At 48.2% G+C, this 25,146-nt stretch overlaps 2 protein-coding genes across 3 annotated transcripts in view; one reads left to right on the top strand and one right to left on the bottom strand.

Annotated features, from left to right (window-relative positions):
- Window positions 1-3,500, top strand: part of kug (FAT atypical cadherin kugelei) — a 53,593-nt gene extending 50,093 nt beyond the window's left edge. For both annotated transcript variants that reach the window (XM_076116392.1, XM_076116391.1), the window contains 5 exons: window positions 389-995; window positions 1,070-1,567; window positions 1,643-1,969; window positions 2,050-2,151; window positions 2,232-3,500. In XM_076116392.1, coding sequence (XP_075972507.1) covers window positions 389-995; window positions 1,070-1,567; window positions 1,643-1,969; window positions 2,050-2,151; window positions 2,232-2,365 — 1,668 coding nt within the window. In that variant the 3' untranslated portion in view covers window positions 2,366-3,500. The remainder of the gene's footprint in view (window positions 1-388; window positions 996-1,069; window positions 1,568-1,642; window positions 1,970-2,049; window positions 2,152-2,231) is intronic.
- An 18,139-nt stretch (window positions 3,501-21,639) lies between these two features.
- Window positions 21,640-23,283, bottom strand: LOC142974177 (uncharacterized). Its single transcript, XM_076116339.1, has one exon. The coding sequence runs from the start codon at window positions 23,281-23,283 to the stop codon at window positions 21,640-21,642; it is 1,644 nt and encodes a 547-aa protein (XP_075972454.1).
- Window positions 23,284-25,146: the final 1,863 nt, after the last annotated feature.

The following is a 25,146-nucleotide window of genomic DNA, read 5'->3' as shown; positions in this document are numbered from 1 at the left end:
TTATTGCTGAACTAAGTGATATGGAATTTTTTTTTTATTTTTCCTATAACCGGTATGACTTGGCCTTTCATCCTGTCTCGGATTATTGTTGAGTTTTGGGACACCCTGTATATATAATTCTTCTGTAAGTGTGTATGTCACTGAACTTCTCTTAAACGACTGGACCGATTTTGATGAAATTTTGTGTATGTGTTCAAGGGGATCTGAAAATGGTTTAGATTCACAATTTAGTCCGCTGGACAATGTTTTTTTATGAAATTTTTATGGCAAAACAACGTTTGCCGGGTCAGCTAGTTACATATAAATTATAATATCACCGCCCTCGCCCATGAGAAGGCGGTGAAATAATAATAATAATACGTTGCTAACGCAAAAATCGCGATCGCAGGTGACTTACGGCTTCCACGGGTGCATTTCGGACGTGAAACTGGGCGGCGCGGCGCTGCCGCTGGAGGAGGGCGGCACGTCGAGCGACGGGCGCGCGCAGCTCGTGCGGCGCGTGCGGGCGCGCGTGGCGGCCGCGTGCCCCGCGCTGGCGCCGCCCACGCCCTGCGCCTCCTACCCGTGCCTCAACGGCGGCACGTGCCGCGACGTGCCCGACCTGCTGGAGGGCGACGCGGACGAGGGCTACGCGTGCACGTGCCACGCGCGCTTCGCCGGCCGCCGCTGCGAGCTGGACACGGAGCCGTGCGCCTCGCAGCCGTGCCTGCACGGCGGCTCGTGCGCCGCGGACGGGCGCGGCTTCCGCTGCGCCTGCCCCGCGGGGCTGGCGGGCGAGCGCTGCGAGCGCGGCCGCTGGTGCGGCGCCGGCGTGTGCGCCCACGGCGGGGCCTGCGAGGAGGGCGAGTGGGGCCCCTCGTGCCGCTGCCGCGGGTACTACGGCCCGCGCTGCCAGTACGACGTGGACGAGTGCGCCGGCGAACCCTGCCTCAACGGCGCCACCTGCCTCAACGAACCCGGCTCCTTCCGTTGCCTGTGCCCGCCCGACAAGACCGGTGCGTTTGCGACGGGCGCCTCCCCCGGTGTTTCATAGCCGATAAGAAGAATTTAACGATTTATTCGTTTTAAGGAATGAATTGCGGCAACCCGCTGTACTCTGACGCCGTGGTGGCGGGCGGCGCCGGGGACTCGACGGCGCGGGCGCTGCGCTCGGCGTGGCGCTGGGCGTGCGAGGCGCGGTGGCCGCTGGCGGCGGCGGGCGCGGCGCTGGTGCTGCTGCTGCTGCTGGCGTTGGCGCTGCCTCTCGCTTTGCGGCGACGCCGCGCCTCCGCCCGAGCTAAACCCGCCGACGCTTCGCCTCTCAACAGCCACGCTCTAGACAAACTGGCGCCGCGCGCCTCGAAGCTGTCCAACCTGGAAGCGGTGCGGCGCGAGCGGCCCGCGTCCTGCGCCGACCCGCCGCCGCTCAACAACGTCGATACGCTGCGCAGCTACGGCTCCGCCGGCGACGAGCTCGAGGGCATCCCTCCCGACTACCGGCGAAACCTCAACATCGACGTCGCCGACCGCAAGCCGTGGTCCGAGCAGATGCACCTACACACTTTCGTCGACAATAAGATATACAACGGTGAGCGATCTGGACGAGACGGCCGCCGCGGTGCCTCGGTCTGTGCGTCGAATCTCATCCCTGGTCTTTCCGCAGATCTGAAGGGCTGCAAGCCCGCGGGGCGCGCGCGCTCTCCCGGCGTGGTGCGGCGCGGCCCCGCCGAGCACCTGGCGGCCGGCTCGTCGCCGGGCGCCATCCGCCGCGGCGGCGTGGAGCCGCACCTGCTGGGCGGCTACCACTGGGACTGCTCGGACTGGTGCGGGGGCGCCGGCGCGCTGCCCGGCATCAGCGAGGTGGCGGGCTCCGAGCGCCCCGACTCGTCGTCGGCCGCGTCGCCGCCCGCCTCCCCCGCGCCGCGCCGCCGCCGAGCCCGCGCCGCGCCGCCCGACACCGACTCGGCGCCCGACGAACGACCGCCCGACGGTAGGTTCCGCCTCGCGCCTCCGCTCGCCCGGGGCTCGCCCGCAGTCCGACGTTTCATTACCTCTTATCCCTGCTTGCAGCGTCGTCGTACCTCCTGCGCGGCGACGACTTCGCTCCCGACGAGCCGCTCCGCGCCCGCACGCTGCGCGAACCCGACGCCGCGAGTCTCATCACGATGTTGGGTCAGTGTCGCCCTCGCCTCGAACCGGACCGACCGTTTCGGAGATCCCTCGCCGCTCACGATTTCGTTTTCCGTCCACAGAGGAGCGGAACTCGCTGCTGGGAGGCGACGACGACGGCTCCGGCAGCGAGCTATCGGCGAACTTGTGCGAGATCGAGGAGTCGGACGCGGAGACCGAGATCCTGGCGCCCGCCGCGCGCCACACGGACGTGTGACGGCGGCGCGCGGCCCCCGAGCCGCCGCCCCGCGCCCCGCGCCCGCCCGGCCTCTAGTGCAGCGCCGAGTGATCGCGTGTGACGCGCTCGTGAATGCAGACTTCATTCCTAGTAGTTAGTGTCGCCGTGTCGAGCGCGGCCTCCACTGGCGGTGCGCGCTGTACGCACCGCGCGCCGGGATCGTGCTGGACGACCACATGGAAAATATAATTCTGTAAACCTGTTACCGATATTAAATTCTTATATACAGATCGAACGAAAAACATAAAACACACATTTTAGTGGACACAGCGCGCACGTGTACGCGAAAGTGTTGCACAGGATAGAGGTGACTGCGAGTGCGTGATGTTCCTCCAGTATGAACAGTGGGAGTAGGAAAATAAGACTTGTATATAAATATTGTAATTAGTAGATATTAAATTAATATTACGAATTAGATAGATGAACTTGTAAATAAATTGTAACAAAGTGATAAAAGAATGTCTATATAACATTTGTTTTCTACGATAAAGTAGGTACGCCGGGAACAATTTAGTCTTAACAGTACCCTGTAAGCACGACTGAAGGACGCGTGCCAGTGAGCGTGCGGTGGCGGCGTCCGCTTCTCCCGCCAGTACCTGTTGTTCCCTTGTTTGACTTACGTGTCCGGCGCCTAGTCCGTGGCGGTCTGTGTCTGTGACTGTTTGTGACTGTGTGCGACTGTTTGCGACTGTTAGCGTGTCAGTGCCGAGTGCAGAGTGCAGAGTGCAGAGTGAGCCGAATGTGCCGAATGTGCTGAGTGTGCGTGTTACGAGCGACCGACGACTCGCTCTAACGTTATATGTTAAAGAAATGGTGCTCCAATCGTAGTTTCATATCATACTTTAAACTGTGCATTTATAAGTCGAGTAGTCGATGCGTTCTCCTCCTAGACTAGTGTAAAGTAAGCGATCTATTTTTATATGTACAAAATATAAAGCGGGCACGGCTCTGTGAGAGGCTCCGTGTCCGGGAGACGCGCGCTCCGCACTCCAAGCGTGCGCGGCGCGCGCCTCCACCTCTGTATCTTTTTTTTATAAAGAAAACTTTATAAAACATAAATTATTGAATCGTTGTGTAAATTTTGACACGACCAATAAAGACTTAACAAACACTGGACTTGTTTTCATTTATTGAACCTGATACCTACTCCGCGTCTTCGCCCTGTTATATCCGAAATTAGTTAATAAGATTTGCTATGCAAGCAACATATAATTATTATAAAAGCATCACCGCCACGCGGCCAGTAGTCAGTTGTTGTTAGCAGTTAGCATCACTCAGTAATCACATTAACATCTCCCGGGTGCAACAGTTTGAGTTTAGAATAGTGTAATTTTGGGTCTCTTAATAAATGTTTTTTCGGGTTTTAATAAATAGTTTTTTTTTAAAACTCTCTAAGGACTTCGCGCAAAACAGCCCGCATCAATCAACATTGCACATCGAAACCTGACCACCAAACATTCATGAGCAAAATAAGAGAGCCTCACTCGGAGAATTCAACATGTTAGGACTATCGCGGCTTGTACGTTTAGGTATATAAGATGTACATAAGATGTACAACATCTCATAAGCGCGGTGAACATTTTAAAGGGGTCGACGGGTAATAAACAAGGTATCGTACCTTTATTTTTATTTTTTTTCTCCCTCTATTTGGTTCTACTGTTAGGCAAGGGTCTTCTCCCGAATAGAAGGAGTACGTACTGTACGTAATCAACTTTAGCATAAAGTTTGTTAACGGACTTATGAATCAATTAAGTACCGTAAAACGGGGTGAATAGAATTCGCGGGGTGAATAGAAAAAAAATCAGGAAAGTTTTCAAGCCCAATATTTGAGTACTCCTCGTTTAAGAATTTTGTTCAAATTTGAAATGGTTACACGTCGATATTACTTCTCTGCGGTGTCATAATTGTTTAAATGTTTAAATTGATATTTATACTCAAAAAATTGTTTCAAAGTCAACCGTCCTCGAATGCCTTAATGGTCCATACAATTTTTTCAAAACTTTGGATTTAAAGTGGAATTTCTTTTCTAATGAGTTGTTTGGAGTGTTTATCTCTTTAGGTGTATATTTATCTATAAAGATACAATATTGTTAACTGAAAAAACGTTTTAAAACACAATTTTTCCATTCACCCCTTTGGTCGTTTCGATTCACCCCTATCGCTGGGTGAATAGAAATTGACCATTTTTTTAATGAAATATCGTAAAATGATGCATATTTTTGGACAAATATGGTTTTAACTCTTTCTTCATGGCGCCGGACGGACATGATATAAAATAACCCGACAATAAAAATAACAAGTTATTCGCTACAAATTTTTAGGACAAAGTTGAAAATTGTTTCTATTCACCCCGTTTTACGGTACTCAAAGTGATTGGTGATAACGACTGACAATGAATAAGTAACAACATCTAAGTGATAATACCTCGTAAGTAGGTAGGTGGTGCAGCGTCAGTGTCGTACTGAGGACACAGGCTCGAGACGCACGCCGCCACGCCTATGCCACGCAATATAATTAATATTTTGTAGTCACGGCGCACAATGCTAGAATTTTCCAATTTGGTGAACATTCTATCAAAAGTGACAGTGTTCTTGTAGGTACACGTAGGTAACGTGGGATACTCAGAAAGTTTTGCAATACTCAAAAAAAATATTCTACAGTGTATAATATTTTTATTCCATCTTTTGAAACATCTTTTTACTACTGTTTATGCAAAGTTTCGTAAGTGTAAAATTTGTCCTAATACCTTTTAGACTCCTTCTCCTCAACCTATTTGTATGCCGCTACCGTATCTTCAAGCGATGGGTATGAAATTTTTTTGAGATGTTTTTTTTCGTACTGAAAACAAGTCACTCGGTATCGTATTAATGCTATCAGAAGAATGACCATAGATTCTGACTAGTGTGTAGTTCAGGGAGTCACTCGTGTCAAACATCAAGCGCGCGGGTGGTAAACCGGCAGTGTGGGGAATCCCGTACATGATTGTTTGTTATTAATAGAAATTAAAAGTTCTGGCACAGAATAATAAGTACTAAAGTACAGAACACGCACTTCCCGTAACAATTTATAGAAATAACGACTCTTGCTACTAAGCAACAAAGTCTAATTTAGCTCGTATAAGCGCTCCGTACCTAACGACATATTCACCTAAGTATTCCCGCTCTCTTTTAACGCGTAACTCTGTCACTGTCTGGCATAGAGTAACGCGTTACCTATGACGCTAGGGTTGTCGGCTCGCCGCATCGTTGCTACCTGTTTTGGTTTGTTTACATTTTTACTATTTTTTTATCTTCATATGTCCTAAACCTGTGAACCGATTTATATCATTCAAACGGATAAAATAGTTTTAGTCTCAGACCTTTCATTTGATACCAAAATCGTTGAAATATCTCCATAAACAAAAAGTCACATTTGCAAGTTGCTCTCGTAATTATAAAGTATCAAATTCCTTAATAATTCAGACATGAGTCCATATTGTTAGTATCAACAAAGTAACTAATTATAGTTAGTACTATTATTTTGTGGTAGGTAGGTACCTACTGTAAAGTTTTATAGTTTTTAAATGAATTTGAAACATCCATCAAATGAGTAATGCTTTAAACCTGCCATTCTATTTTAATCTCCCTGTAAGCTTATTACATTTACCTGAAATCTCATTATATCTCCCTGAAAACTTATAAAATCTCCCTGTAAGCTTATATCATCTCCCTGAAAACTTATAAAATGTCCCTGAAATCTCATAATATCTCCCTGAGAACTTAAAAATCTCTCTGTAAGCTTATAACATCTCTCTGAAAACTTTTAACATCTCCCTGAAATCTTATAACATCTCCCTGTAAGCTTATAACATCTCCCTGAAAACTTATATAATCTCCCTGAAAACTTATAACATCTCCCTGAAAACTTATAAAATCTCCCTGAAAACTGCCAAAATCTAACTGAAATCGCATAACATCTCCCTGAAAACTTGTAAAATCTTCCTGAAATCTTATAACATCTTCCTGAAAACTTATAAAATCTCCCTGAAAACTTCTTAAATCTCCCTGTAAGCTTATAACATCTCTCTGTAAGCTTATAACATCTCTCTGAAAACTTTTAACATCTCCCTGAAATCTTATAACATCTCCCTGTAAGCTTATAACATCTCCCTGAAAACTTATATAATCTCCCTGAAAACTTATAACATCTCCCTGAAAACTTATAAAATCTCCCTGAAAACTGCCAAAATCTAACTGAAATCGCATAACATCTCCCTGAAAACTAGTAAAATCTTCCTGAAATCTTATAACATCTTCCTGAAAACTTATAAAATCTCCCTGAAAACTTCTTAAATCTCCCTGTAAGCTTATAACATCTCCCTGAAATCTTATAACATCTCCCTGAAAACTTATAAAATCTCCCTGAAATCTTATAACATCTCCCTGAAAACTTATAACATCTCCCTGAAAACTTATAAAATCTCCCTGAAAACTTATAAAATCTCCCTGAAATCTTATAACATCTCCCTGAAAACTTATAAAATCGCCCTGAAAAGTTATAAAATCTACCTGAAAAAAAAAAAAAAAAAAAAAAAACAAAAAAACAAAAAAAAAAAAAAAACTCCCTGTAAGCTTATAACATCTCCCTGTAAGCTTATAACATCTCCCTGAAAACTTATAAAATCTCCCTGAAAACTTATAACATCTCCCTGAAAAAAAAAAAAAAAAAAAAAAAAAAAAAAAAAAAAAAAAACGCCCTGTAAGCTTATAACATCTCCCTGAAAACTTGTAAAATCTTCCTGAAATCTTATAACATCTTCCCGAAAACTTATAAAATCTCCCTGAAAGCTTCTTAAATCTCCCTGTAAGCTTATAAAATTTCCCTGAAATCTTATAACATCTCCCTGAAAACTTATAACATTTCCCTGAAATCTCAAAATATCTCCCTGAAAACTGAAAACTTATAATTCTCCCTGTAAGCTTATAACATCTCCTAGAAATCTTACATTATCTTCCTGAAAACTCATAAAACCTCACTAAACAATTACAAAACTTAAACGTGACGATAAACACATCACAGGTGTGATTTCGACGGCAACGAGGTGTGACAAGCGACTTGCATAAAGGAAGGTTAGGTTAGGTTAGGTTAGGTTAGGTTAGGTTAGGTTAGGTTAGGTTAGGTTAGGTTAGGTTTTTTTTTTTTTTTTTTTTTTTTTTTTTTTTTTTTTTTTTTTTTTTTTTTTTTTTTTTTTTTTTTTCCTAGCTACCCCTAACATGGAGGTCAGGGTCCTTGGCAAGCTATCTAATTTTTTATCGTCTATTTTTGAACTACCCGGAAATGGGCCTATTCTCCTCAATCATTCTAGTCCTCTATTACCATACCATTCTCGCTTTTTTGCCTCTCGCACTTCTTTTCCTCATCTTTCATACTTGCATACCTATTCTATTATTAATCTATCATTAAGTACACACGGGGGGGGCCTTAGGTTAGGGTCGGATGGTGGGATGGGAAAGGGGGGGAGAAGGGTCATTTATTTTATTTTTACATTGGTGTTTTTTACTTATAGCTACTATACATACATACTACCTATATACTTATGTGCCTATATACTATATATGCTACCTATATACTTAACACTACTTACATTACACTTTTCTTTATGGCTTACTTATTTTAACATTTTATTTACTTATGCTATATAACTATATGCTATTTTAATATATATGACAATATATTAAATAATCATATTTTTCTTACACTAATTTTTAATTTTAATACAATTATTCTTATAGCTACAATTTTTACACAGTTTTTGCCGGTTGTTTGGTTCCCAGCCAGTCTAGGCCAGTTTATGACGTGAGCGGATTTAGCAGGTTTTGTTTCAGGATACATTGTCAGGATGGGCTGAGAACAAACTGCTGCCACTCGGTGGAAAGTCGTTGACTGACCTGACCTTTTGTTGTGCGTTTTCTTTTCCTCTAGTTTAACGACACTTAAACCTTTGGAAAAGCTGCCACTCTCCGCGCGGGCCATTGCAACCAAGTTGGTCGTGTAGGTTTGTGTGCTTGTGTGTGTGTTTTGTGTTGTAGTGTAGTGTGTGCGTGTGTTCGTCTGCTTTTTGTTTCTCCTCTCCGGTGTGGTTATGTTGCCTTTTGTCCCCTTTTCCACCTTAGCAGTAGGCAACCGACGCTCGGGCCAGAGCGTCCCACTTCCTTCGCACTGGGCATTCAGCACTGAATGCGTTGTGCTGGACGTGGGCCGCGCCCGCCCGAGCGCAGTTGCGACACGCTGGTGGTTCTCCCGCTGCCATATCTGCGCACTTGTCCCTCATGTGAGGACCTCCGCAGTGGCTGCAGAGATCGGCCGGCTCCCTGCAGAGGCGCTTGCTGTGTCCATATGCGAGGCACCGGGTGCACTGCACCAGCGGCGACTGGTCCTCAACTCGCACGTTCTGCAGGTCGACCTTCAGTCTTCCTGCAGCCACTGCCCTTGCCCATATTGTCGGAGACACCCTCAAGACGATGTTTGCGTTGTGGGGGTTCCGCGCTTTCCTCCTATACTTGACTTCCATCCTGTCTTCCTCGTCGGCGAGGGCGCCAAAAACACCCGCATTCTGGCTCCGAAGGGCGCCCAGTACCTCCACATCGCTGTGAACGGTCAGGACGTCCCTCAGGACCAGGAGCGGGTCCTTGTTTTTGACCTCCTCGGCGACGAGTTGACCCCCGCTGTCCTTTAGCTTACTTATTACTTTTTCCCTTTCTTCCTTCGTCTTGCATCCTAGTACTATTTTCCTATCCCTAGCTTTCCGCACTCTTTCAACTTTCACCCATCCATTCTTAGCATCAATCGTCTTTCTTACCTTCTCTAATACTTCCTCTCCAGTATCCTCTTCATTCTTCGATGTCACTATGACTGAGTGGAGAGTCGCGGGCTCCCTACTGCTTTCCGCTCGGACTGCGTTGGCGTAGCTCAGCTGCGGTCTCTCCACCAGTAGGTCCAGGCGTTCCCTATTTTCCTTCAGGATCCTATTATTCTCTTCCACTCTTTCCATCAGTGCCCTGACATTCTCCAGGGAGACGGAGCAGGCAGGGGGGGGATTATCCTTCCCTATCTGCTCCGTCGCCCCGGTTCCCTCACTTTCGTCTCTTTCTGTCCCCCCTTCTACAGTGGACCCCGCTTCCGCCTCTTTAAAAAGTCTCATGAGGTGGCTGAGGGCCGCCTTTAGGGTCTCCTTTATGTCCCCCCTAAGGTTTCGAGACTCACAGAGGGCCTTGTGTCCCTTGGTGAACCAAGAGTTGGCTTCCTCTCTTCGGCTCTTGGGGGTGCTCAAAGGTGAGATTTGGAGCCTGGGGGGAAGCTCTCCTTCCAGGCACCGTGTGGGAGCCCGTTTCTTCTTGGTCACCGTAATGGTGGCCAAGGTTTGCATGTGTTTGGGAGACGGGGTTGTCACTGTAGTAGGGGGGGGCCTTCTTGTAGGGCTGGTAACCCTGGCAGATTCCCGCTCGCCGACACTCCGTCTCGCGTTTTGTCCCGCGGGTCGGTCTGTCGGACTGTTGGAGCCGGGATCTGCATTTGATTTGGACACCCTTTTCACGGGCGTCCTGTCTAGGGAGTATTGCCCAAACATCCTTCCCTCTTTCTACGCAAACCTTAGCTATTATCCTGTGTAATAAAGTTTTACAACTTTTGTTGCAGGTCGTATGTGTTGCTGTCCAGCAGCTGTCCGGTATCCCGATGCGAGATGTTGCTCAGGTGAGTCTGCGTAGGTGTGTGTCTCTGTGTGTATGCGTGTGTGTGTGTGTGTGTGAGTGTGTGTGTGTGTGTGTGTGTGAGTGTGAGGTAGGTGTGTGTGTATTTGTGGATAGTGGTGTGAGTGCGTGGGAGTGCCCTCAGTCCAGGATGTGTTCTATATGTAAAGGGTATAGAACGGTCAGGAAGGGGGAGGGGGGGGGGCGAGGGAGGGGATGTCTAGATAGTGAGGGAATAGGGGTAGCTATCCGTCACGTCAAAAACCGTGTCAAAAATTTTGGACTTCTGCCTAATAAGGCAGTCCAAAGAGGAGGTCAACTCTTTATGCCCAATAAGGCTAGTCTTAATCTAAATAATATGTATATAATGCAACTTAATATATATTGTCCTATTTACAGGTTCCCTGTGCTGCGCTGAGGTCTCCAGAGAAAACCCGGTGGAAATCGGACGACCAGTGCCGGAGTTATTCGGGTTTTTGTAAATCCAAGATGGCGGTCAAAATGGCCGTCACCTGGTAAGTATCCCGCGGAGTAGTGCTCGACGAGTACTGGTCTCCGGAAAAAATCCCGCGTCGATACGACGACCAGGGCCGGAGATATGGCGATTCGAAGTTTTTCAAGATGGCGGCTAAGATGGCCGCGCAAATGTCAAGTTATTTTCAACTCGCGATATCTCCGCCCCCAGAGGCCGCAGAAACGCGGGGATTTCGCTGTTCACTCTGGAAACCCCAGGCGCAGCAAGCGGGAAAGGAATTTTCCGGGAAAATTTTTCCGCGAATTTTCAAAAATTTTCCGCGCAATTTGTCAGAAATTTTGCGACGGCTCGCTAGCTCTAGCCGAGCGCACCCTAGGGATACCAAACACGGGGCAATTCGGTTCAGAAATGCCGGAGTTATGAGCAGTAGAAATTTCCAATATGGCGGCTGCTGGATCTTTAAACAGTTGTTTTTCCGGCTTCCCTTGACGCAATTTCCTCGTGTTTGGTATCGTTGGAATCGTCTCGACGAGCTCTAGTCCGCGAGCCTATCAGAACGGGACCGAAAATTTTCACGCGGAAAAATATTTTTGAAAATGCGCGAAATCGCGAGTTTTCATCGGAAAATTCTGCAACTTTGCACTTATAATCTAGGGCTTATTATCTATCTTAATCTATAATAAAAACTATGGGTCATAGATCTAGATTAGGAGATATTTAGGTCACAATTTTGGGAAATTTTAAAAGTCTATATCTCCCTCAATTTTCATAGGAAAATTCTGCTTGATGCTTCCCTTAGTAGCTCGCTGCAGTCCCCGTCGGTTCGCGTATCGGGCTCCAGCCGGACGCAGCTGGTTCGCCAAACACGTGCCACGTGGTTTTGGGGTTTTCCGTGAATAACTCCCCGGTTTTTCACGGGAAAATTCTGAAAATTTTCCCGTGGGTGGGGGCCCGCTGTGCACACTTTTCGACGTAATAAAAACGATATGTCGTCGATCGTTTTGCCGAGATAAATGAAGTTAAGTGTGCACTTTTTAGGTTATTTTGAGGTTTTCCACGGAAAACTCCACTCCTACCTCGATTTTGGTGTCGTGTGAGGTGTCCCTGGTTTCGTCTCAGCGCGGGGCACGCTGCTGCAGTGTTTGTTTCAGCCGGACTCGTCGGGTTCTGAAACCACGTGCCTCGTGGTTTCAGTGAAAAACTGTTTTCCTGGTCCGGGGCGTGTCAGGAAAATTCCAAAAAGTGTTGGAGAGGGTGGCCCGTCGCGGGGCACACCTTTTGACGACAAAAAATGTGTGGGTCGTCACTCAAAATCCGGAGTTATTTCCACTTTTCACTGACACTTAACCCCAAAAATAGGGTTTTTCACTTATAACTTTCACAATTTTCGTCCAATTTCACTGCGGTTTTCACCAGCGTGTAGGTCTTTGCGCGGCGCAACTTTTGATGTATAGCACGTCTAAATCCGTTCACTTTTTACCACTTCGAGGATTTTTCGAGCGCGGAGCGGTGTGTTTTCGTGACGCTCGGGACGGCGGTCGGGGCGCAACTGGTTAGGTTAGGTTAGGTTAGGTTAGGTTAGGTTAGGTTAGGTTAGGTTAGGTTAGGTTAGGTTAGGTTAGGTTAGGTTAGGTTAGGTTAGGTTAGGTTAGGTTAGGTTAGGTTAGGTTAGGTTAGGTTAGGTTAGGTTAGGTTAGGTTAGGTTAGGTTAGGTTAGGTTAGGTTAGGTTAGGTTAGGTTAGGTTAGGTTAGGTTAGGTTAGGTTAGGTTAGGTTAGGTTAGGTTAGGTTAGGTTAGGTTAGGTTAGGTTAGGTTAGGTTAGGTTCTCCCCCGACGGGTCTCCACCTTGCTGTGGTGGGGGGGCTTAGTAGCCGCGAGCCTTGAGGTGAGGGCGCACTTCGGCCGCGGTGAAGCGAAGAGAGACCCATTGGAGAGGCCGCTTCCCTGTCTGGGCGGTACCGCACTAACCCGGGGGACCAAAGCGGCCGGCCGGCTGGACCGAGGCGACGTAGGTCCGGTTGGTTTTGGAGGGGCTAGTCGCGGAGGAAGAGGTGTTCTAGTGTGTCGTTGCTGGGCACCCTATCCTCCGCGACTGGGCGGGGCCGCACCGCGTGATGCGGCAATGGTGGGGCTGCCGTGGGGAGCCGGGGGTCGGGCGGTCGGACCCGGCTCTTAACCCATGGCGGCTGGTGGTGGGACCGCAGGGCCTGGGAGTGGGCAGACTACCACTCTCGGGCTCGTTGGTCGACGAGGAGGTGGCGGCGGCCTACACACCTTTCCGCCGCCGGCGGCCGGGACATGCTGCGCATCTGCGCGTGGCCTGTCCCGGCTTCCGAAGGCCCTCTGGCTGGCGAACTCGGGGGAGTTTTCTGGCCACTGCACTAGGGGGCATGTGGGGGGACGGCACCCGTGTGTTAGGGTGTCGTCCCACACTGTGGACGGGTCCACATTGTGGACGGCCGCGTCGGGGCCGCGGATGTGTGCCTAAAGGCGTTCCCGTGGCCTCGGCACTAAGCGGCGAGGAAGCAACACCTTGGTGGTTTAGTGGGTAGGCCTTGCCCTTCTGGTTCGGAGAGCCCCACATACCCCAGCGCTCCCCCGGGCGTTGGGGATGCAATTTCATGCATTAACCAAGTAAAAAAAAAAAAAAAAAAAAGGTTAGGTTAGGTTAGGTTAGGTTAGGTTAGGTTAGGTTAGGTTAGGTTAGGTTAGGTTAGGTTAGGTTAGGTTTTTTTTTTTTTTTTTTTTTTTTTTTTTTTTTTTTTTTTTTTTTTTTTTTTTTTTTTTTTTTTTTCTGTACCCCTGGCGCGGGACGTCCAGGGACTTTTATACAAACTACTCCTATTTTATTTTTCTTTATTACTATTTCTTATCCTACCCTAAAAGGGCCTATTCTACCACATTCATTCCGTTCTCTAGTACCATACTTTCTCGCTTTTATGCCTCTCGTACTTTTATCCATCTTTCTTTCATTCTTTCATTCCTATGCTTTTCTACGCTAACATTAACAGAACTCGGGGGAGTGGGTGGGGGGGATTTGGGGGAGGTTGGGAATATTTATTTTATTCATATACATTTGTTTATCTTACATGCTATTCTTATATGCTATTCTTATTTTCTACTAACATTTACTTTTATTTCTATTTTACTTACACATAAATTCCTTATTTACTATTTTACAACTAAATGGCTTAATGCTATCAGTATATATGTTTAAATATATATGATACACATTTTTTCTTACCCTATTGTCTTATATTATTGGTCTCGTTTCTTCTGTTAACAATTTTTACAATTTTCTTAAGATATATTATGAACAATTCTCTTTTCAATTTATCCGTTACAAGTTTAGGCCAGTTTTTCGGTTTTAATTCTATTTCTAACTTTTGTTCGACCTCGTATCTTTCCTTCTCGAACTGGGGGCACTCTGACACTAAGTGCGGCAGTGTCTCCAGCTGCCCAGGTTCACAGATGCATGTTGGGTCCTCCTTGCACTTGAACCTAGTCAGGTACTCGGAGAACCCACCATGCCCCGTTAAGGCTTGGGTCACCTCATGGTCCAGATTTATTTTTCGCACTATCCTGTACGCGTCGATTGCGCTCGGGAAGTACATCCTAGTGATTTTCGCGGTTGTCCCTAAGCTGTACCTCCGGTCCCATTCGTCAAGCGACTCCGAGCGGATTATTCGCTTGACGTATGAGACCGGACACCGGTCGTATCTAGGCCTACACTTGGACCCCAGGGCGGCCTCCTTCGCGAGTGTGTCCGCTCTCTCGTTGCCCTCCAGCCCTGCGTGGGCTTTTACCCAGAACAAGGAGACGCTCTTGTTCTGGGTGTTACAGTTTTTAATAGCGTCTCTGGTTTCCACCGCGAGGGGGTGGAGGGCAGCGGGGTTTACGACTGTTTGGAGGGCCGCCATAGAGTCACTGTAGACAGCAAAAGTCGCTTCTTTACGTTTATTCGCTTCCTTTGCCGCTTCGCAAAGAGCCAAAAGCTCAGCCTGGTAGACGGTGCAGTACGTCGGGAGAGCAAGCTTGAGGGTTTTTGTCTCGGCCTCCCCCCTCCAAATGGAGAGGGCTGCTCCGACTTTGCCCTCAATCTTGCTCCCGTCCGTGAAAATGCGGACCGCGAAGTTGCTGTTGTTTCTGAGTTGTTCCTCGTCTACCAGTTTTCCCAGCTCTAGCTCGGTTTGCTCCGCGGGGTGGGGCCTAACTAGTGCCGAGGACATTCGTTCCACCTCCCGGTCGCCTATTGCCGGCTGGGGCACCCCCCTCTTGGCCTCGTAAAGAGTAGCCGATTCACGGACTCTGAGATCAAGGGGGAGTATCCCAGCCAGCAACAGCGTTGCGTTAAGAGAGGTGGTTCGATATGCCCGGCAAAGCTTTTGAGCGAAACTCCGCTGCAGCGCGTTAAGCTGCTTTTGCGCGCCTAGTTTCTTGGACGCCGGCGCCCACGCACTCGACGCGTACAGGACAATGGGCTCCACCACTGCCGTGTAAATTCTGCGGATGACTTCCGGGTGCAGTCCCCAAGTGACTTTCGCCGCCCTGGAGAGCTGGCCGTACACTGCCGCCGCCTTTGCGCACACATTTGTGATGTGAGTGTTGAAGGTGAGTCTGTGGTCAATGGTGAGTCCTAGAAGTTTGATTGACTGAGACATACCAATGCCGATCCCGCCCATGGTCAGTCGTGGGGTGTCGTACTTCAATTTATTTGTGATCACCATGGCACACGTCTTATGTGGTGCAAATTTCAATTTATTTTTGACACCCCACGCCCGAACATATTCGAGAGCGGCATTGGCACGCCTCTCTACCTCCTGGCCTGTGTCTCCCTCGAATAGCAGGACAACGTCATCTGCAAACGCTTGCACATAATTCCCCCCATCTTGGAGACCCTTTAGCAAGGGGTCCAGCAAGAGGTTCCACAGGATTGGGCCCCCTATTGATCCCTGCACACATCCTTTTTCCGTTGCCCGCCTATGCTCCACACCCATGTATCGCACCCCGACGGTCCTATCCCTCATGTAGTCGCCCATGACTCTCGCGAGGCCGGCAGGGCATTTTTCCTCCGCCAACCTCACGCTAATCATGGGCCACCAAGCGCTATCGAAGGCCCCCTCTATATCCAATGACACTAGCGTGGTGATTTTCTTTTCAGATATTTTGCTACGGATGTTTTTCAGAAGGATATAGAGGGCGTCCTCGGTGCTGCGCTGCGGCATGAAGCCGAACTGGACCGCCGACATGCGCGGAAGTACGTAATATTTAAGGCGGGCAACCACCATCTTCTCGTATATCTTGCCCAGTACGGGCAAGAGGCCGATTGGTCTGTGAGATTTGGGGGTGGCGTAGTCCGCCTTGCCGGGTTTTCTTAGGATGACGACGGTTGCCTCCTTCCAGGCTTTGGGAAAGCGTCCGAGCGCCAGGCATCTATTTAGGATGCCTAGGAATAGCTCGGGCGCTTTCCCAATCGCCTGGCTACATATGTCGGAGGTCAGACCGTCGGCTCCGGGTGCCTTCTTGGGATTAAAGGATGAGGAAGCCCTAACCAATTCCTGCAGGGTAAACGGAGGTTCGTTGCAGCTGCCCCCTGCTTCCAACAGCTGTCTGGCCTTGGTCCTTGTATTTTCGTGATAGGCGGAGTCTTCCTCGGTGGCGTCCTTTGGGTAGAAGGACTCAGCAAGCCATCTTGCTGATCCCTCTGCATCCAGCGCTACTCCGTTCTTCACCATCGGAATATCCTCGGTCCTCCTGCTGGTCCTGTTCAGGACCCGGTAGATCCCTTCCCAGACCCCCTCCGTGTCCTGTTTTCCGCAGAATTCCTTCCAACTCTCGACCTGAGCCTTCACTACCGCTTCCTGGTACTCTACCTTTTTCAGGAGGTACTCCTGAACAACCTTTGTTCTTCGGATTGGCGCGGCGCAGCGGATCCTCCTCTTCCTGGTCGCGACTTCTTTCTTCATGTCCGCTAGGTGCTGGGACCACCACGGTGTGCTCGGTTTTTCCGCCTGTGCAGCTTTTGGAATCGTCTGGTTGCAGGCCTCCTTGATGGCCAAGGTGTACTTTTCGACGATGTTGTCGAGGTCTCCTCCATCGTTCACCTTGGCCACTTCCTCCTTCGTGAGGCCACTTTCTTGCCAATACTGGCCCAGTTTCTCATGAAACTGAGGCCAGTTTGCCTTCCTCGTGTTGTAGGTCCTCGTGGTGCGGTGTACTCTGCAACCAGACGATTTCTGCAAGTTGAGCAGTATTTCTAGCGCGTTGTGGTCCGAGCTTGTGACGCCATCCCTCACGCTCCAGTCTTCGACCAGTTCTAGGACATCTTCCGTGCACGCCGTGACGTCGATGTGGCTGCTCAGGTACCTATTTCCTCTGACAACTTCGAAGGTAGGTTTTCCGCCTCTGTTCAATGTGTGAAGGCCCAGTTCGTCGAGAGTTGATAGGAGCTCCTCGCCCCTGCTGTCGGTCTCTGTGCCACCCCACCAGATACTCTTCGCGTTTACGTCGCCGCCCAGGAGCAGTTTTCTGGTCCCCGTGGCGAGTACCACCCTTCTGATTTCCTGGAGGTACGGCTCTATTGGCTTATCCGGCTCAAAGTAGAGGGAGCCTAGCGTGATCTCCCAGGCGCTTGTCCTGATCCCCACCACAACAATATTGTTGTTGGTGAGTTCTGGGTACTGAACCACGTTAAGGCTCGGATCGAAAACTGCGATCGCGGCCTTAACAGTACCCTCCCCGGGACTTGCGTTCTGGAAGATTCGAACGCCTCTAAACTCCTTCATACCTTTCGCCCCGCCGACGTACGGCTCCTGGATCAGTGCGGCTGCGGCTCGGCTGTTGACGGCTTCCATTATCAGCTCCTCGGTGGCGATCCTGGCTCTCTGCAGGTTTGCTTGGAGTATCTGGTATGGCTTCCTGCCGGTCTCCGTGACAATTTTAGCAATAGGCCACTGTCGCCCGCGCTATTTCGTCCCAGCGTTTCCTAACGCGGCACTCGGGACTGAAAGCGTTGTGGCCTATGTTCTGCTCCTTTGCCTTGGCGCAGTTTCGGCATTCCGGGGGTTCGCCTGCCAGGTGTTGTGGGCATTCTGCTCTTAGGTGCGGGCCGCCGCAGTGGCTGCACAGGTCCACCGCCTCCTTGCAGAGCCGTCTTCCGTGCCCGTAGCCCAGGCACCGGGTGCACTGGATCAAGGGCGACTGATCTTCCACCCACAAGGGCTGAAGGTCCACTCTCAAGCGCCCCTTTTCCAGCGCTCTCCTCCAGACTATTGGTGACGTGCTCAGGACCACGTTGCTGGTGTGCGGGTTCCGTGCTCTCCTTTTGTATCTCACAGAGATACGAGCGTCCTCCCCGTCGAGGTCGCGGAAAACGTCCCCATTGTTGCTTCTCAGGGCCGCCACTATCTCCTCGTCACTGAGGACTTTTATGACGCCCCTGAGCAGCAGCAGCGGGTCTCTGTTCCTCGCTTCCTCCACGTGGAGGTTTTGCCCGGACCTCTGCATCCTGCTGATCATTTCTCTTCTTCCTTCCTTTGTTTTGCATCCTACTATTACCTTCCTCTCTCTTCCTTTTCTTACTCTTTCTATATCTATCCCTCCAGCTTCTATATTCGCGGCCTTTCTGACTTTATTTAAGACCTCATCCCCAGTCTCCTCGGTGTTATTGGAGGTGACGATGATGGAGTGCAGCGCGGTCCGGATCGGTGCAGGGTTCTTCGGTTGCGCAGCTGCTACGCTCGCATACGTCAGCTTATGCTGTGTCTCTATTGCGCTGCGCAACTCATCTATCTTCTTCCCGTTCTCCTTTATCAGTTCGCGCTGCTCCTCCATTTTTCTGAGGAAGAGGTCGTCGAACTTTGCCGGTTTGGGTTCCGCGTCCCGCGCGGTTTCGGCAATCTCTCCCGTTCCTGTGGTGGGGCGACCCTCGTTCCCCCACTCTGCCTCCTTGTACAACCTCTTCAAGTTGTTGAGAGCCTGCTTCAATATCTCCTTGAGGTCGCCTTTCATATTTTTTGAGTCGGTTAGGGCCGCGTGACCCTTTCCGAACCATGAATTTACTTCCTCTTGCCGGGTTTTCGGGGAGGAGGGCATCAGCCTCTTAGGTATCAAGTCTTCCTTCCCATAGGTTGCTGCAGGTTTCCGTGCAGGTTTTTTGGTTAGGGGGGGAATGGTTGTGGATGGGATGGTTTTCAGGGGGGTTCCGGTAATCGGGGCACGTCCTAAAGGAGGGGAAGTTTGTCGTGGGCTGGTGGCCCGCGCCACCCCCAGCTCTCCTACGTTTCTACGTCCTATCAGGCTGTTTGGGCTAGGAGTTTTGGGGGCTGGTCTTGATGTGCCTGGTTGGCTGGCGCTCAATTTGTCTGACATTTTGGGTACAGAAAAAAAATCGTCAGTTGTGTGTGTATAAATTTGTGTACTAACCTTTTGTTCTGTTTCAGGTTGCTGCTGTCACCGGAATCACAGGCAGGCGGGTGTGTGTTATGGTAAGTGTCTAAAGGTAAGTGTTTCTCTGTTTTGTGTGTGTATGGTTTAGTTGCGTGCGTGTGTACGTGTGTGTTTGTGTGTGTGTATGTATGTGTATGTGTGTGTGTGTGTGTGTGTGCGTGTGTATGTATGTGTGTGTATATGTGCGTGCAATGTGTGTGTTTGCGTGCGAGCGCGTTTGTCAGTTGCCTTTCAGTGTTGGAGCAGTTTAAGGTAAGTACACTATGCCTTTTTACACTTAGTTAAATAATATATAATAACTATATGGTCACAGACCTGTCAATTTGCCCAATAAGGCAGTCCAAAGGAGAGGTCAACTCTTTATGCCCAATAAGGCTAGTCTTAATCTAAAAATATGTATATAATATAACTTAGTATATATAGTCTATGGTCTATGTCTATTTACAGGTTCCCTGTGCTGCGCCGAGGTCCCCAGAGAAAACCCGGTGGAAATCGGACGACCAGTGCCGGAGTTATACGGATTTTTGTAAATCCAAGATGGCGGTCAAAATGGCCGTCACCTGGTAAGTATCCCGCGGAGTAGTGCTCGACGAGTACTGGTCTCCGGAAAAAATCCCGCGCCGATACGACGACCAGGGCCGGAGATATGGCGATTTGAAGTTTTTCAAGATGGCGGCTAAGATGGCCGCGCAAATGTCAGATTATTTTCAAGTCGCGATATCTCAGCCCCCAGAGGCCGCAGAAACGCGGGGATTTCGCCGTTCACTCTGAAAACCCCAGGCGCAGCCAACGGGAAAGGAATTTTCCGGGAAAAATTTTCCGCGAATTTTCAAAAATTTTCCGCGCAGTTTGTCAGTAATTTTGCGATGGCTCGCTAGCTCTAGCCGAGCGCACCCTAGGGATACCAAACACGGAGCAATTCGGTTCAGAAATGCCGGAGTTATGGCCGGTAGAAATTTCCAATATGGCGGCTGCTGGATCTTTGAACAGCTGTTTTTCCGGCTTCCCTTCACGCAATTTCCTCGTGTTTGGTATCGTTGGAATCGTCTCGACGAGCTCTAGTCCGCGAGCCTATCAGAACGGGACCGAAAATTTTCACGCGGAAAAATATTTTTGAAAATTCGCGAAATCGCGAGTTTTCGTCGGAAAATTCTGCAACTTTGCACTTATAATCTAGGGCTTATTATCTATCTTAATCTATAATAAAAAATAGGGGTCATAGATCTTGATTGGGAGATATTCAATTAACAAATTTGGGAAAATTTAAAAGTCTATATCTCCCTCAATTTTCGCAGGAAAATTCTGCTCGATGTGTCCTTTTGTAGCTCGCTGTTGTCCCCGTCGATTCGCGTGTCGGGATCCAGCCGGACGCAGCTGGTTCACCAAACACGTGCCACGTGGTTTTGGTGTTTTCCGTGAATAACTTCCCGGTTTTTCACGGGAAAATTCTGAAAATTTTCCCGTGGGTGGGGGCTCGCAGTGCACACTTTTCGACGTAATAAAAACGATATGTCATCGATCGTTTTGCCGAGATAAATGAAGTTAAGTGTGCACTTTTGAGGTTATTTTGAGGTTTTCCACGGAAAACTCCGCTCCTACCTCGTTTCTGCTGTCGTGTGAGGTGTCCCTGGATTCGTCTCAGCGCGGGGCACGCTGCTGCAGTTTCAGTTTTTGCCGGACTCCTCTGGTTCTGAAACCACGTGCCACGTGGTTTCAGTGAAAAACTGTTTTCCTACTTCGGGGCGTGCCAGGAAAAATCCGAAAAGTGTTGGAGAGGGTGGCCCGTCGCGGAACACACCTTTTGACGACAAAAAACACGTGGGTCGTCACTCAAAATCCAGAGTTATTAACACTTTTCGTTGTCACTTAACCCCAAAAATAGGGTTTTTCACTAATAACTTTCACAGTTTTTCTCCGATTTCACTGCGGTTTTCGACACCATGTAGGTCTTTGCACGGCGCAACTTTTGACATATAGCACGTCTAAATCCGTTCACTTTTTACCACTTCGAGGATTTTTCGAGCGCGGAGCGGTGTGTTTTCGTGACGCTCGGGACGGCGGTCGGGGCGCAACTGGGTTAGGTTAGGTTAGGTTAGGTTAGGTTAGGTTAGGTTAGGTTAGGTTAGGTTAGGTTAGGTTAGGTTAGGTTAGGTTAGGTTAGGTTAGGTTAGGTTAGGTTAGGTTAGGTTAGGTTAGGTTAGGTTAGGTTAGGTTAGGTTAGGTTAGGTTAGGTTAGGTTAGGTTAGGTTAGGTTAGGTTAGGTTAGGTTAGGTTAGGTTAGGTTAGGTTAGGTTAGGTTAGGTTAGGTTAGGTTAGGTTAGGTTAGGTTAGGTTAGGTTAGGTTAGGTTAGGTTAGGTTAGGTTAGGTTTTTTTTTTTTTTTTTTTTTTTTTTTTTTTATTGAGCCATGATTTTGGATTTATAAGGTTTTGCTTCGCGTTTGGGTTCTGTTGACACCAGCCTTTCGCGATTTGATACGATTGGCTGGTGTCAACTTTTTTAATGTCGCATTTTGATATATTTGATCACATTTGATGGCAAATATATAAATATATCTATATAAATATACTAATAATATAATAAGATGCGTGTTGTGTAATTGTTTCATGTGCCATTGTAGGCTTTTAGTTTCGAGAATATATTTTTCGCGAGTTCCGTATAACTTGCTAGCGCGTCCTCCTTTTCGAGTAATTCAAGCAAGTTATACGGATCTTTATCGTGGAACCTGCATAACAGTTCATGTCGAATTCGCTCTGCAGCGAACCTTGGGCAGTCTGTCATCAGATGTGTTACAGTCTGGGGAGTGTTCGCGTTGCAGGGACAGCAGTCGTCTGGTGTGATGTGGAATCGGTGTAAGTATGTCTTGTGGAAGCCGTGATTGGTAAGTATCTGTGTTGTGTAAAAGTGTGTTTCTGTGTGTTTGCGGAAGTGTGCTATGTCCGTTAGACTTGGAAAGATGTTTTTAGTGTGCTGACCCTGTTCGCTGGACGTGTAACGTGTTTGCCAAAGGTCCGTGCTTCGCTTACGGAGTTGATGCTTGACGTAGGACATAGGGAACGAGCTGTAGTCAGGTGCCCTGTGTAACTGGGTCGCCAGTTTCGCCGCGGCATCGGCAGCCTCGTTGCCAATAATGCCCGTATGTGCTTTGACCCATTTCAAACTGATTTGTTTTATGCCTCTGTATGTTTGTATGATTTTGTGTATTTGAGTGACTAGTGGATGAGTGTTGCTTCTGTCTGCTATTGTCTGTAGTGATGCTTGGGAGTCTGTGTAAATGATGGTGTTCTGATATTTTTGGGTCGCCCATTTGCAGGCCTCCAGGATGGCCAGAAGCTCAGCTTGAAAGACTGTGCAGGAGTCATGTAATTTGAACTTTTTGGTTATTGTTGGTTGTTCCGTGTCACCTGGATCAAAACACACAAAGGCCGCACCCACAGCACCGGTTTCTTGTTTGCTGCCATCGGTGTATATTGAGTGCGTTTCGTCCGCTTCTTGGTGGTCCATGTCTGATTTTGTGACTCTCAAGGCTGGATGTAATAGTTCGCGGACGGGTGTAGGTCGCTCCAGCTTAACGTCTTTCGGTAGAAGGTGGGTGGTGTTGGTGAGTCGAGTTTGTTCCACGTGATGCACCTCTAGGATTCTGAGGTCGAGCGGCATGAATTGCGCCAATGCTAGCGCAGCGTTGGTGGACACTGTCCTGAATGCGCGGATGGCTTTCAGCGCGAACCCTCTCTGCAGGCTGGCCAGTTCTTTGCGTGCGCTCTTTTTGGTTACCACTCCACCCCATATTCCCGCGGCGTAGGTGATGATCGGCTCTATTACGTGGTGGTAAATTGTGCGCGTATTTTCAGGGTGCGTGCCCCAAGTTGGTCTTGCATATATACACAATTTGTTATAAATGCGCATAGCCTTGCCAATCACATGCTTCAGGTGCCTGTTGAAGAGTAGTTTTTCGTCTATTATGATGCCTAATAACTTAATTTCTGGCACGAATGTCAGGTTAGTGCCGTCCATGTGGATCTGTGCCGATTTGGCCTTTGGCGTGAAAGCAATAACTTGGGTTTTTGCTGGTCCGAAGTTCAGTTTGACTTTGCTTCCCCAGTTACTGATATCGGCTAGGATGGTGTTGGTTATCGTCTGTAGCTCCTCTTGTTTGTTCGCGGTGACTATTAGGAGGACATCGTCCGCAAAAGCCTGCATGTGGCAGCCCGCTGGCAGCTGCATATCAAGGAGATCGTCGAGGATCATATTCCACAGGACTGGGCCACACGCAGACCCCTGTATGCACCCCTTCGTGAGCACCTTGTTCGCGCGCACTCCAGCGTGATCCAGAATGACTGTCCGATCCCTGACATAATCTTTGATGAGCCCGTAGATGTTATTGGGTGTGCCAAGTTTAGTCAGACGTTGAAAGAGGGCGGGCCACCAAGCATTGTCAAACGCTGCCTTGATGTCGGTTAGGTTAGGTTAGGTTAGGTTAGGTTAGGTTAGGTTAGGTTAGGTTAGGTTAGGTTAGGTTAGGTTAGGTTAGGTTAGGTTAGGTTAGGTTAGGTTAGGTTAGGTTAGGTTAGGTTAGGTTAGGTTAGGTTAGGTTAGGTTAGGTTAGGTTAGGTTAGGTTAGGTTAGGTTAGGTTAGGTTAGGTTAGGTTAGGTTAGGTTAGGTTAGGTTAGGTTAGGTTAGGTTAGGTTAGGTTAGGTTAGGTTAGGTTAGGTTAGGTTAGGTTAGGTTAGGTTAGGTTAGGTTAGGTTAGGTTAGGTTAGGTTAGGTTAGGTTAGGTTAGGTTAGGTTAGGTTAGGTTAGGTTAGGTTAGGTTAGGTTAGGTTAGGTTAGGTTAGGTTAGGTTAGGTTAGGTTAGGTTAGGTTAGGTTAGGTTAGGTTAGGTTAGGTTAGGTTAGGTTAGGTTAGGTTAGGTTAGGTTAGGTTAGGTTAGGTTAGGTTAGGTTAGGTTAGGTTAGGTTAGGTTAGGTTAGGTTAGGTTAGGTTAGGTTAGGTTAGGTTAGGTTAGGTTAGGTTAGGTTAGGTTAGGTTAGGTTAGGTTAGGTTAGGTTAGGTTAGGTTAGGTTAGGTTAGGTTAGGTTAGGTTAGGTTAGGTTAGGTTAGGTTAGGTTAGGTTAGGTTAGGTTAGGTTAGGTTAGGTTAGGTTAGGTTAGGTTAGGTTAGGTTAGGTTAGGTTAGGTTAGGTTAGGTTAGGTTAGGTTAGGTTAGGTTAGGTTAGGTTAGGTTAGGTTAGGTTAGGTTAGGTTAGGTTAGGTTAGGTTAGGTTAGGTTAGGTTAGGTTAGGTTAGGTTAGGTTAGGTTAGGTTAGGTTAGGTTAGGTTAGGTTAGGTTAGGTTAGGTTAGGTTAGGTTAGGTTAGGTTAGGTTAGGTTAGGTTAGGTTAGGTTAGGTTAGGTTAGGTTAGGTTAGGTTAGGTTAGGTTAGGTTAGGTTAGGTTAGGTTAGGTTAGGTTAGGTTAGGTTAGGTTAGGTTAGGTTAGGTTAGGTTAGGTTAGGTTAGGTTAGGTTAGGTTAGGTTAGGTTAGGTTAGGTTAGGTTAGGTTAGGTTAGGTTAGGTTAGGTTAGGTTAGGTTAGGTTAGGTTAGGTTAGGTTAGGTTAGGTTAGGTTAGGTTAGGTTAGGTTAGGTTAGGTTAGGTTAGGTTAGGTTAGGTTAGGTTAGGTTAGGTTAGGTTAGGTTAGGTTAGGTTAGGTTAGGTTAGGTTAGGTTAGGTTAGGTTAGGTTAGGTTAGGTTAGGTTAGGTTAGGTTAGGTTAGGTTAGGTTAGGTTAGGTTAGGTTAGGTTAGGTTAGGTTAGGTTAGGTTAGGTTAGGTTAGGTTAGGTTAGGTTAGGTTAGGTTAGGTTAGGTTAGGTTAGGTTAGGTTAGGTTAGGTTAGGTTAGGTTAGGTTAGGTTAGGTTAGGTTAGGTTAGGTTAGGTTAGGTTAGGTTAGGTTAGGTTAGGTTAGGTTAGGTTAGGTTAGGTTAGGTTAGGTTAGGTTAGGTTAGGTTAGGTTAGGTTAGGTTAGGTTAGGTTAGGTTAGGTTAGGTTAGGTTAGGTTAGGTTAGGTTAGGTTAGGTTAGGTTAGGTTAGGTTAGGTTAGGTTAGGTTAGGTTAGGTTAGGTTAGGTTAGGTTAG

The sequence above is a fragment of the Anticarsia gemmatalis genome, chromosome 7 (assembly GCF_050436995.1).
Source record: "Anticarsia gemmatalis isolate Benzon Research Colony breed Stoneville strain chromosome 7, ilAntGemm2 primary, whole genome shotgun sequence".
NCBI lineage: Eukaryota > Metazoa > Arthropoda > Insecta > Lepidoptera > Erebidae > Anticarsia > Anticarsia gemmatalis.
This window is presented reverse-complemented; position numbering and strand designations above follow the sequence as displayed.